The sequence below is a fragment of the Chelonia mydas genome, chromosome 8, assembly GCF_015237465.2.
Source record: "Chelonia mydas isolate rCheMyd1 chromosome 8, rCheMyd1.pri.v2, whole genome shotgun sequence".
Lineage (NCBI taxonomy): Eukaryota > Metazoa > Chordata > Testudines > Cheloniidae > Chelonia > Chelonia mydas.
The window spans coordinates 59,975,728-59,989,186 of NC_057854.1; the positions used below are offsets into that span (position 1 = coordinate 59,975,728).

Genomic DNA, 13,459 nt, shown 5'->3' on the forward strand with positions numbered 1-13,459 from the left:
AAAAGGCATCCTTTATGTTTAACAGCTCCTCCGTCCCATGCCAATTTAGCACCAAGCTTTAAGATAGCTAGCAGCTATAAGACTGATATCTATGTAACAAGGCAGATATGCATGATAGTAGTAACCAAGGGAGCTTTTTTTTAAAAAAATGCTCTTTTCTGCAACAGCTGTGCAATTTTATACTAAGATGAAGCTTTAAGAGTATCTCATGCTGTGTCTACTACGCTGCTGCAATGTAACTGCTGGTGTATAAGATGCAGGATGAGTCTGTCACACTACAGCAGGGAAATGTTCAGAACCATACAGTTGAGGGGGAAGTGGGCTGACAAATGGAGAACTGAAAGGGAAAGGAATGAAGCATGGCAGATTTACTCTAATTAGCTGCTACACAGTGCTTGTTACCCAGAGATCTCAAAGCACCTTACAGAGGAAAGTAAATATAACTGTCCCCGTTTTACAGATGAGTTGAGAGGTGAAGTGATTTGCCCCATGTCACATACTTAAGTGGCCCAGCCAAAAATAAAGCAAGGGTGAGTCCCAGTTCACTGTCTTATCCCCGTGACTACATTATGACCAACTGTTCAACTCAGAAAATTCCTTTGACCACCTATCTGCCCTGTTTTAATTAATTGTGTTAACAGTATAACATCTTATACTGTTCTAGCTATTAGTACAGAATTTGCAATGTTTGACCTATAATATTGTGCATAGGGACTACATAGCTTCCCAGGCTGTTTTTATTATTCATATGTCTGAAAGCCTCTCCTCTGCAAGTAACTTCTGTGCCATAACAAAACTTAGGTGAGCCATGCATTTACCTGATTAGTGTGCACCGTTAAACTGCAGGAGCTCTGACAACCCAATGGTGGTGCCTTTACCACGCGTTAGTAGTATTAACACTAGTTAAATTACTGTATTTGTATTACTCCAACAGTTCCCTGCCAAAACTTAACTCATGACTTAAAATCTACTTGCAACTGATAAGTGAGGCTTTTCCTGGCACTTGAAGAGGCCTAAACCATCTGTTTTCAGATTTTTTTTTTTTTAAGTTTCTAGCCCATATGATTGTGCGGTGAATTTGAATAAACTGAAGCAATGTTGTCTTCCTGCTAAAGACAGATTGTTTCAGTCCCCCGGGACTGCTCAAAGCTCTTCCAAGCAGCAAACAAAGTATTAGCTCTCTCCACAGAATGTGATGCGGGAGTGGAGGAAATGACAAAAAAGTGAATTTCACACTACTGCTGGAAAAGCTCGGGGTAGCACATGTGGCACCTGAGCTGTTATCTCAGAACCAGAGGTAGACCTCCCCAATCTTGCATGCTGACTTCTAAGTAGTAAGTAAATAGCTGTGAGATATGTCAGGGCCTGAAAAAGTTAGGTGGAAAGCACAGCCGGGGGGAAAAAAAACCGCTTATTTCAAAGTTACACAAAGGAACTGTGAGTCAGTATGTAACTTATATTTTTAAAAGTACATATGTATTGCATACAGACAATTGAACACAAATGGACATATAACATCATATTTCTATATAAAATCTACTTACTCTAGTTATATGTAACATTACAGTGCCTGAACGATTAGACAAAGCTTTGTTTACCTTATATATTTGTATATAGTCAGATTCGCTTTTACCATGTATGTTGGACCTTCACCACATTTAAAAAAAACAGGGAATAATTGTAAAACTACTAAAATTGGCAGGGGAGTTCGCAGCAGATGTAGTAACTACATTAATGAAACAGAACAGACTGGTTGTTAAGTGTCTCAAAGTGATTAGAACTTAACATTATGCTTAAAATAAGTTTCCAACTGTTACTTGAGAGTATATACAGAACTGTAAGAAAAACTCAACTACTGTAGCTTACCATGATACTGTCTTTAATAACAGAGCATTTACATTTGCAGAAATGTAATTAAAATCTCAGTAACTGCAGACTTCATATAAACAAACATTAACTGGTTCTTTTTAGTGTCTTCCGTGTACGTAATTGGACAAAGAAGAATCAATCTTTAGCACTGACTTGATTTTACAGGAAACACTAAATTGCACTGTCATCTTTTGTTCCAACACAATTACAGTAAAATTAGCTAGAAAGTTTAGCAAACCAACTCACGTTACAATCAATAGGATACTACAATGTCTTGAAGGTGATAAGCAGTGCAAGTTTTCACTAGTTGTGTTTGTCACCTATTTCACAGAACCTCGTGTAGCACTTTTTAACATATTTAAAACATGTCCTTTATCTCTCCAAAGCACCGTAACAAAAATATTAGCTAATCCACACAAAAGCTCTGTGAGGTAGGTAATTGTTTTTACTTCCATTTTATGAACGGTGAAGCTGAGGCAGGGAGGGTTTAAGTATTGCCCAAGGCCGTAATGTCTGTGTTAGATAAATGATTTCAAATTGACAATTTACGCGCTCCAAACCCTAGTTAGGTTAGTAGACCATGCTGCACACATAGGCCTACATTTTCAAGTTTGGGTGCTTAACAAGTGGCACCTAAATTCAGAGTTAGGCCCCCAAATAAATGGCCTAATTTTAGACCTTGTGGGTTCTCAGCACCTCTGAAAGTCAGGCCATTTATTTGGAAGCCTAAAGATGGATTTTAGGTATCCAACATCTAGATTAGGGGCACTTTCGTAACTAAGGCTATGGTAGGCCACACGGCAGATCAGAATTTTTCGCTCTTCTCATTTGACATTGATGAACTAATGGAAGCAGCTTGCCTTGCTGGTGAAGCCTTTGAGTATCCGTAGCACCTCCGATAAAAGCCCCATTAATAAACACTCTTGGAACCTGTTAAGTATATGAAAATTACATTCGTTATTTTGTTGGAGGGAGGATAAAAACCAAGTGTGGTCATGCATGCTACCGCAGTGCCACATAAACTTAGCAAGTATGTAAAAGCTTAGCATTCCTATTTGATGCACCATATTAGTGGACAGTCTTACATTTCCATAATAACTTTCTATAAAAGAGGTCCCGAGATGCTTTACACTAAACAGAGGCATCACTGCACCTTCTCTTTAAAAGTAAGATATATCATTTGCACATGGGTTTAGAACATGCAGTGAAAAAACACTTGATTCAAATGAAGTTACAGGGACTTGTTACAAAGACAGAATGTAATTCCCAAAGTTGCTAGGATACTGGGGCTAACACTTTTACCCAAGCAAAAAGTGTTCCTGATGAATTTCAGTTTTGTGTCTTTGATGTGACCTTTGTTTAAAATCTCATCTGAAAGACAGCAGGATGAGCAGTACAGTAACTATCATAACTTTGGAGTGGTATGTCAGTACCATGAGGAATGTGAGATACCTTACAGAATCTTTACTACAGCTTCCTGAAGCACCTTGTGTGTTACTTAGTAGCTCATATATAAGGTTCAATGCAGCGAGCACACAAGATCTGATGAGGTCACAGTTGGTGCGCTATTGCTTCAGTGAATTAGCCCCCATCTATTTTAGTTATTACAGCTGAAAAGATGTACTCACTGTCCTGCCGCCAGTCATTTGATGAAGAATGTCTTGAAACTGGCTTCCATTTTCATACATGTCTAGTTCTACTGCTGTATAATTTACATTCATATCCTGGAACAGTTTCTTTGCCATTTTGCAGTAGGTGCATGTTGTTTTAGAGAAAATCACTACACAGTTGTCCGAAATGGTTTCCTGTATTTTTTTTTTTTAAAAAAAGGTTGAGTCAATGTATTCTGCACATGGGTACTAATTAACTTAATTTATCACATTCTTACAGATAAAGACTTTGACAAAAGCAATATGTTTTGTCTTTTCATTATGGTAACAACTACCAAAAGTTATAAGTAGGTGTTTCCAGTGGGGTCCCACAAGGATTAGTTCTTGACCCTATGTTATTTAACATTTTTTATCAATGAGCTGGAAGAAAACAAAATATCATTACTGATTAAGCTTGCAAGAGCCACAAAGATTGGGGAAGTGGTAAATAATGAAGAGGATAGATCACTGTTAAAGAGCTATCATGATCACTCTGTAAGCTGGGCATAAGCAAACAATGTGTGTTTTGAAATGGCCAAATGTGAAGTTCATATCTAGAAACAAAGAATGTAGGCTGTACTTACAGTACGGGGGACTCTATCCTGGGAAGAGGAGAGTCTGAAAAGGATTGGGGGTGGTGGATAATCCGCTCAACTCAGGCTCCTAGTGAGACACTGGAGCCAAAAGGGCTAATACAATTCTTGGATGTATAATCAGAGGAATAGTGAATATGAGTAGAGGTGTTATTTTACCTCTGTGAGGCATACATTTTTAACAGCGAGGGTAATTAACCACTGGAACAATTTACCAAGGGCTGTGGTAGTTTCTCCATCACTGGATACCCTTCTAAAAGTTCAAACAAGAATTTAATTCAGGGATATTTTATGGCCTGTGTTATGTAGGAGATCGTTCTAACTGTTCACAATGGCTCCTTCTGGCCTTATAACCCATGAAGCAGGGCAAGAAGACTAGCACAAAGAGCTGGAGGGGAAACTAGGACTGGTGGGACAAGGAGAGTAGAACTTGGATGAGAAGCCTGAGGAGTGGAGACTGGGTAGGTGAGGAGAAAGGGCGAGGGATGAGAAGCCAGGAGCGTGGAAGAGAGAGGACTGGCACAGGGACAAATTGTAGAAGATGGGTGAGAAATGGCCCCTACTTGAGGGGGGTAATGGGCAGAAGAATCTGGGACCACTAAAGTGCATTCTCCTCCAAAAGACACTCAACAGTTAGAGGGGCAGGCTACCTTAATTCTGATGTTTCCTGACTTGAGTTCTTGATTTTGCAACCTTAAAAATGTATTTTTAACATAATGTGCATGTGTAATTTTATATTGTTTGAGTGATAAAATGCAAGGGTGGTCCAAGGAAGACACCTCCAAAGAGATTTTAAGACAGACCATACACAAGGTATGACAAACCCCCAGGAACAGAACACTGTAGGGGTCTGGCATGACAGCATGGACCCTTCCAAGTATCCCCAAAAATATAACAGAGCTCTGGGTAAGATGGCTGTGATAAGTCACCTAAAGGTAAAAATGATGCAGGTCTGATAGGCTGTGTAGTCAAAAGATGAATGTGGAAAAAAGGATAAAGTTCTTTCCAGAAATGTAAGACTATTACTTTACTGGAGCTAAACCCGAGATATTTTCTAGCTCTCATTGCTTAATTAATTGGTTTAACGGGGTTTAGCCCTCCCCTGACATCATCATTCAATAATGAAGTTTACAGATCAGATTCTATAGACTTATGTCATAAAAAAACAATCCTTGTACTGATTAGAAAAAAAAAGTTAGTAAATTACCATCCATTTTTCAAATGCTAGAAATAATAATTCTTTCTGAATAATAAATAAAAATCCCTTTATTTACCTGGATCTTGTTCACAGTAGCAGCATTAGACAATCCCATTGAAGTAGATGGATTATTTCCCATTCTAAAAACAAAAATGTTAGAGTATAAAACCTCTTTTTGAAAAACTCTCATTTTTATGGTTCTCAGGTTATTTTAAATATGATACTAAGGATTTCTGTCAAAACAACTTCACTACCCTCAACCCATTATATGTTGGTTTCTTTAAACTCTAATTACTAAGGTCTAGTTCAAGACAAAGTTCTTGGAGGCAAAAACTGTCCATTTTTACATATCGGCAAAGTGCCCAGAACAGAGACAGCTTGACTCAGTCTATCATACATCAGAAACCCACTGGTTTCCCAAGATCTTGTCTCTGCAGGGTTTGGCATTGCACAGCAGCCATTAGTTTGAAGTGAATTACAGAAACATTCCTTTTTAACATGCCACCTAACGAAGGAATTATCTACATTAGAATGTTTTGCTTATTTAATTATGCTGGTGTAATTAAAGCGGCAAACCCACCCTAGCCAGGATGCAGTTGCAGTGGTCCAAAGGTACCTGCACTGGTAGAGCTTATTCTGGTTTGCGTGCTAGGGATTAGAGCGGTGTAACTTTATCCTTAACACACCAACACCACTCAATCTCCCTCCCCCAGTTTACTATACCAGTGTAACTCTCCTAGTCCTAGAGGAGACCAGACCGGTACTGGTATGCCCGGCGGGGGGGCTGTCCCCCATTTGCCTTGGGCTCGGCTGTTTCATCTGCCCAGATGTGGCAGAGCTGCCGAGAGCCGTGGGGCAGGCAGACCCCATGGGGGGGTCGGCAGGCGGCGGACCAGCTGCTGGCAGGCTCAGCCGGCCTGGCTCGCTCCCTGCCGGGCTAGGAGTGCCCAGCACCAGGGGAGCGGATCCTGAGCGCGGCTCGGCACCAGCGCACGGCCTGCCCTGCTCCGATGGGCGGCGAGGCTGGGCGCGGGCCGCACCCCCTGCTCGGCGGCGACCCCACGGGTCGGTGACAGTGGGGCAGTCCGCAGCGGGCACGGTGCAAGCGGGCGACCGCACGGGGAGTCAGGTGGGTGCGAGGCCCTGACCCCGCCGCACGGACCTGAGCCGGCTGCCGGCGGCGCGCAGGGCTCCCCACAAAGCCATGAGCTCGCCGGGCCGGGGGAGGAGCCCGGCCGCCTCCCGCGCGAGCTGGGCTGCCCGCCGCGCTGCCTGCCCGCGTCTCGCGCGACCCCCAGTCCCCGCGGCAGGCGCAGCGTCCCTCGCGGCTGCCGCCCTCCCCGGAGCCCAGGGACCGCCCCGCCCGCTGCAGCCCCGATCCCACAGCGCTGGCCCGGGAGAGCAGTCCCTGCGCCGCTCCTGGCAGCCCTTTGTTGGGCTCCCCCAACCTCCTTCATCCACAACCCGCCCCCCAACATGTCCCTCTCCCTGGCCATGGTACCTCAGCCGCCTTCTGCTACTGCATTAAGCGACGGGCGGCACATCTGTCAGCCCGTGGTTGCGCGCTCCTGTACCCTGGGGGAGAGGTGGGCACAGTGCAGTGGCTTGTTTTGGGAGGGGTTAGTTAGGTGTTAACCCACATTCTTATGTATTGGTGTCAGAGAAGGCAAGGTCAGAGAAACGCCTTGGCCCAGGGAGCAGAAGGTGGCGAGGTTTGTGATGGTTCTTGGGGGAGTTAATTCCACTGTCTTAGGGTTGGTTTCACTACACAGCGAGGTCCACATAAGGCAGCTTACCTCGACCTAGTTATGTCTACATGACAGCCTTGCTCCCGCTGATGTAAGTGCCTACTACACCAACATCATAAATCCACCGCCACCAGAGGCATTAGGCTTATGTCTGTGTAGTTAGGTGTATCACTGCAGACACTGCATCCCTTTCATTGGCTGTTGGCTGTCTTGTCAAGTTCAGGGAAGGAGCCCTGAAACTAACAAGAAAGCCAAACAACTAGAGCTCAGCTGCCCCCTGCTCCCCTGGAAACCTGGAGAGAATGGAGCCAGGGTAAGAAGCCCACACAGCTTCCCCCCACCCTTCCCCACTCCCAGCTAGGACCAAGCACGAGAAGCCAGGCATGGGGGGCCCACTCCCCGAATGCAAGAAGCCCCAGGTGGCTTTCCCTGGCTCCCAGTGGGGAATGGGGAGGGGAGAAGCCCTGGATGGCTTCCCCCAGCTCCTGGCAGGGAATGGGGAAGGGAGAAGCCCCAGCTGCGCAGCTCCTGGCCAGGAACAGGGAGCAGAGGTAGGAGGCAGCCTGCCCGGAACCCAGGATCCTGCCCGGAAACCAGGGAGCTGCCAGCAGAGCCAAGAGATCTCTCAGCACCCTGCACTGCCTCTCTTGGGTTGGTGGCAGCGTTCCCTGTGAGAGCGCACACCACCAAACCAAGGAGGGTAGTGTGGACATACACCACCACAGTAATTAATGTGGTGACTGTAAACTGACCTAATATAGGTCAACTTAAGTTTCTAGTGTAGACATACCCGGAGACTGGTAAAGTTCTGTTTCTTGCATGAAGTTTTACCCCTGTTATTTATAGAGCCACAAGAGCAAGTTGTCAGCACTCTTCTCCCTGGTGCTGAAGGGGTCTTTTAGATATTCTGGGCTCAGGCCATGTCATGCTTTGAAGATCAGGCCTTGAACTTTATTTGGTATTCTATGGGAAGCCAATTTAGAGAGGAGAGGTATGAGATGCTTGCAGCAGCCTATCTTGCTGAGAAGACATGGTGCAGTGGTATACTAGTTGGAGTTTCCTGAGTGCTGAAGACTTCATGTCCAGGTATATCACATTCTGTAGTTCAGCTGATGAAGGAATGAATAACTGAGGCCAGGTCATCATTGACCAACATGGGACATCATCTTCTAGCAATTGGAGATGATAGAATGAGTCACTCTCAGATACTTCTGTGTGAGAGCTTAACATCAGCAAGAAATCCAAGATTACTTCTTAACTACAGACTGAATTGAGCAATTTTGGGTGTGTACCTTCAGCCAAAGGAGACTGCATTGTGTTTGCAGACTTTTCAAAGGGCTTTCCTCTGGCCACCAGCATCCTCTCTCTCTCTTGCTCAGGTTCAGCTAAACTTCTCCCGGCTGTTCATCCATGAGCTGATCTCATTCAAGACTGGGCCAGCTTGATGGCAGTGGTGTGGTCATATATGGTAAAGGATAGGTAGGTGTGTCATCTGCCTATTGGTGGCACTTGAGTCCATGTTGTCTGACCAGTACATCTTTGTTTTAAAAAAAGAAAAGGAGTACTAGTGGCACCTTAGAGACTAACCAATTTATTTGAGCATAAGCTTTCGTGAGCTACAGCTCACTTCATTGGATGCATTCAGTGGAAAATACAGTGAGGAGATTTATATACACACAGAACATGAAAAATTGGGTGTTATCATACACACTGTAAGGAGAGTGATCACTTAAGATGAGCTATTACCAGCAGGAGAGCGGCGGGGGAGAAAATCTTTTGTAGTGATAATCAAAGTGGGCCATTTCCAGCAGTTAACAGGAACGTCAGAGGAGCAGTGGGGGGTGGGGGAAATAAACATGGGGAAATAGTTTTACTTTGTGTAATGACACATCTACTCCCAGTCTCTATTCAAGCCTAAATTAATTGTATCCAGTTTGCAAATTAATTCCAATTCAGCAGTCTCTCGTACTAACACCAGAATTATTTTAATGTATTCTAACAAAAAAACCTGTTATCCTTATAATAATAACTGAACAAATATATATTCATCTTCAAAATTACAATCAATGTTTTAAATATCCATTTACTGATTTTAAAGTCTCATATTGGTCTAAGGTACTTATTTAAAAATCTTAAAATCCTTCAAAGTCCGAATCAGTCTCCGATTCACCAAACAGTTAATTAAACTCGGCTTCAGTGACAGCTGCACCGGCATTTTCATCATATATGTCGGCAGTGTCATCTTCAGCCTCAGATTCCTTCTCATCATCAGCCTCTATTGTGTCGTCATCAAATATGGCATCGTCTTCTGACCTGTCGAGCGCATTGCTGATACAGCATTTCCTAAATGATTTTTCTATCATTTCCGAGGAAATGGACTCCCACGCATCCTTGACCCATTGGGCCACTAGATTGATTTCGGGCTTCATAGGATTCCCGCCTTTTGTCAACTTCGCCATGCCTAACCACATCCATCCACATTTTGTGTAGCCTGACTTTAAAGGGTTTGTTCAGGCACACATCAAGCGGTTGTAGAACAGAAGTTAAGCCTCCAGGTATTACAGCCAAAGTAGTTTTCATTTTTTTGGCCACATTTTTCACCTCATCTGTCTTGTGTGCTCTGAACATGTCCCAAATGAGCATAGCAGGTTTCTTGAAAAGTGTTCCTGGTCTCTTATTCCACACTTTTCCAGCCATTCAGTCATCCCACTTTCATCCATCCATCCATTTTTGTGTGCACATACGAAGACACCAGCAGGAAATTCCATGTTTTTAGGCAAGGTTTTTCTTTTAAAAATAACAACAGGATGGAGCTTTGATCCATTTACCAAACACAATAAAACCACCATAAAATTGATTTTTTCATGGCCAGTGGTTTTAATTAAAACTTGTTTTTTCACCAACACCAGTTACTGTTCTGTTGCTCAGGAGATAGAATGTTATCGGTGATTCATCCATATTTCCTATTTGTGACAGCTCAAATGCATATTCCTTTCAATGTTTTATAATAAGCCTTTGGAAAGATTCGATTTTTTTCTTCCAGATCTCTCAGCAGCTTTTGCACTATCTTTGTTTGCTGACAAAGACAGAGACCATGACGGTTCATGAAGCGAGTACATCAACCCGCTGATGTGACAAATATTGACAGCTTTACTGACTTGTATTTGTTGTCTTTCAACATTTGCAGAGCACACAGACGAATTCCAGTTCTAGTGACGACGTACCCATTTTGTCGACATTCAGCAACCCAATCATTGAGATCTTTCTCCATCTCAGGAAATGAAGCGCACCTCGTTGGACATTTTTTCTTGCTTCTTGGCATGTCTTTTAGTGTTGTTTTATTTTTTTTGCCATTCTCTTACTTGCTTCTCATTGATACAGAATTCACGAGCAGCAGCACAATTATTGTTTGCTTGTGCATATTCAACAACAAGTTTGAAAGCTGCATTATAAGCAGACCATTTTCTTTTGATTTCATCGTTCATTTTAAATACTAGTATGAAAATCTTAGAAAATAATAATTTAGTTATAGATTTTGTAGGACTTTATATAGGAATGTCACCTGCTTTATCACTGTCAAATTATTATTGTTCTTTGTTTATTTCAAAGCAGCCCTGTAGATTGGCACGTCTGTGGCGATAACAGGCTATTTAAATTTTATTATAGATTCCATCGCTTCTGCACATTATATTTTCAGATTGGCTCGAGACTTACGAGTACCATTGGTAGAAATACATGAAGAGATCAAATTACAGAGTAATGGACTGACACCAGTGCCATAGTACTATCATTCATTGTGTTTTTTTGATTGACTTGTAAGGTGAAGCATTTTGTGAAATGCCTGGGTCAAGTGTCATGCAGATCTGTAGCACTGCTCTTTTAGCATTCATTTCAAGCCAATCTAGTCCACTAAACAAAGCCTTTGCAACTTTAAATAGCTGCAATATTGACATCAATAAATTATTTGACGATCAATATAAGTACGCGCTATAAAAATAATTATAATATAGTCCTGTAGTAGAACAATACTAAGAAAAGTAAACAGCTAGTACTAGGAAAATTGAACTTTAGGGAAGCACATGTTTTAAGTTCTTTATTTACATGGACATGAACTGAGAAAAATTATATAATCGATATCCAATGTTTTATTTATATTAATACTTCTTTTATCTCAATTATAACATAACAAATATACAATTTAAGTAAAAATAAAATTTTAGAACATTTGTAAAGAAGCAAATCCAGAATTGACATTCCATCCTCAGTGGTCTACAACAGGGGTCAGCAAACTTTGGCTCCCGGCCTGTCAGGGTAAGCCGCTGGGTAAACCATGATCATCCATCATCTGCAGGGTAAGCCATGATCATCCATCTTTTGTGTGTGCTTTGATCAGCAGTGAAAGAGCAATATTGACATTAAATTACCATTAAGTTTCTTATAAGGTTTTGACACCATCCAGTTTTGCTTGCTTGTGTGGATTTTGTAATACTTGCCTACAAAAATCTAAGGATTTATTGGAACGCTGCCATCGTCTAAGCAGCAATACTTGTACTTATTACACATGGTGATTCCAGTCAGATAGACTACGTCAGAAAGAACCAACTTTATTGGTAATGGCCAAATTTTAAAAAGTGACTAATGATTTTAAGAAAATCAGTTTTTGAGTGCCCAGCTTGAAACACCTTAAAGGGGCCTGACTTTTTTAGGTTTCAGAGTAGCAGCCGTGTTAGTCTGTATTCGCAAAAAGAAAAGGAGTACTAATGGCACCTTAGAGACTAACCAATTTATTTGAGCATAAGCTTTCATGAGCTACAGCTCACTTCATCGGATGCTCAAATAAATTGGTTAGTCTCTAAGGTGCCACTAGTACTCCTTTTCTTTTGACTTTTTTAGAATTTTGTCAGGCCCCATGCTCTGAAAATTGGGCCTCTTTCTGGAGTGTCTCCATTGATATACCCAAAATTATTGGTCACTTTTGAAAATCTTGTCTTACATGAACAGCTCCCAATAAAAAGAACTACACCATAGTTAACAATCAGCATTTCTTCAGAATATAATACAGTCCTTAGTAGTTTAACAGAATTTGTAAAACTATTGTAATGATGCCATCTGGTGATGCACAGTAATATTACACAGTCATTATGCATGGGGCAGTTCACATCTCTCAGGGCTTGTCTACACTTACCGGGGGACTGACGTGTGGCAATCGATGCATCGGGAGTCAATTTAGCGGGTCTAGTGAAGACCCGCTAAATCGACTGCAGATCACTCTCCCCTCAACTCCTGTATTCCACCAGATTGAGAAGAGTAGTTGGAGTCGACGGGAGAGCGTCTCCCGCTGACATCACGTAGTGTGGACCCTGCGGTAAGTAGATCTAAGCTAGGCCGATTTGAGTTATGCTATTAACATAATTCAAATTGCATAGCTTAGATTGAATTTCCCCTGTAGTGTAGACAAGGCCTCAGAGGTTGTTTGTTGCTCTCTGTAGCACTAAAGACTCACTTAGACATTGGTTCACATTTTGAAGGATGTCTTCTCAACTCTAAAGTCTAGATAATTTTGGCTTATTTCAGAAGTGATGAGCACCCATAGCTTCCATAAACTTAAATGGGAGACACTGGTGCTTTGACAATCAGGCCACTAATTTATTTAAAATGAAAGCTTATTTTCTGAAGTTGGATAATGGTTTGCACAATCGACTATGAGATGGTAGGTTGTAGAAAACGTACCAGATTGTCAACCCAGTGAGACATGACCCAATCCAAATTTATGTAACCATATTTGTGAACTATGTGATACTTTCTATATAGTGGCTTGAGCATGTGCACTACTGCCCTCTACAGGACAGAATGTCAATTCCTCACAGTGATTGACCAGTAATTTGCTAGCTGAGCCCTGGTCTACACTATGAGTTTAGGTCGAATTTAGCAGCGTTAGATAGATTTAACCCTGCACCCGTCCACACGACAAAGCCATTAAAGGGCTCTCAAAATCAATTTCTATACTCCTCCCCGACGAGGGGATTAGCGCTGAAATCAACATCACTGGGTCGAATTTGGGGTAGTGTGGACGCAATTCGACATTACTGGCTTCCGGGAGCTATCCCAGAGTGCTCCATTGTGACCGCTCTGGACAGCACTTTCAACTCAGATGCACTAGCCAGGTACGCAGGAAAAGCCCTGGGAACTTTTGAATTTCATTTCCTGTTTGGCCAGTGTGGCGATCTCATCAGCACAGGCAACCATGCAGTCCCAGAATCGCAAAAGAGCTCCAGCATAGACCAAACAGGAGGTACTGGATCTGATCGCTGTATGGGGACATGAATCCATGCTATCAGAACTCCGTTCCAAAAGACGAAATGCCAAAATATTTGCAAAAATCACCAAGGGCATGATGGACAG

The 13,459-nt window shown here is 42.4% G+C and overlaps 1 protein-coding gene across 3 annotated transcripts; it reads right to left on the reverse strand.

The window, feature by feature from the left end:
- Positions 1-1,862: 1,862 nt before the first annotated feature.
- On the reverse strand, positions 1,863-6,846 carry GLRX2 (glutaredoxin 2). 3 transcript variants are annotated; one of them, XM_007062986.4, is made up of 4 exons: positions 6,811-6,846; positions 5,386-5,449; positions 3,498-3,674; positions 1,863-2,799 (listed from the first exon to the last, which is right to left on the reverse strand). In XM_007062986.4, the coding sequence occupies exons 2-4, from the start codon at positions 5,446-5,448 to the stop codon at positions 2,653-2,655; spliced, it is 387 nt and encodes a 128-aa protein (XP_007063048.2). In that variant the 5' UTR covers position 5,449; positions 6,811-6,846; the 3' UTR covers positions 1,863-2,652. The 3 variants fall into 3 exon arrangements, with proteins under 3 accessions (XP_007063048.2, XP_037763349.1, XP_037763350.1); XM_037907421.2 differs by lacking the exon at positions 6,811-6,846 and adding an exon at positions 6,472-6,599; XM_037907422.2 differs by lacking the exon at positions 6,811-6,846 and adding an exon at positions 5,890-6,026.
- Positions 6,847-13,459: the final 6,613 nt, after the last annotated feature.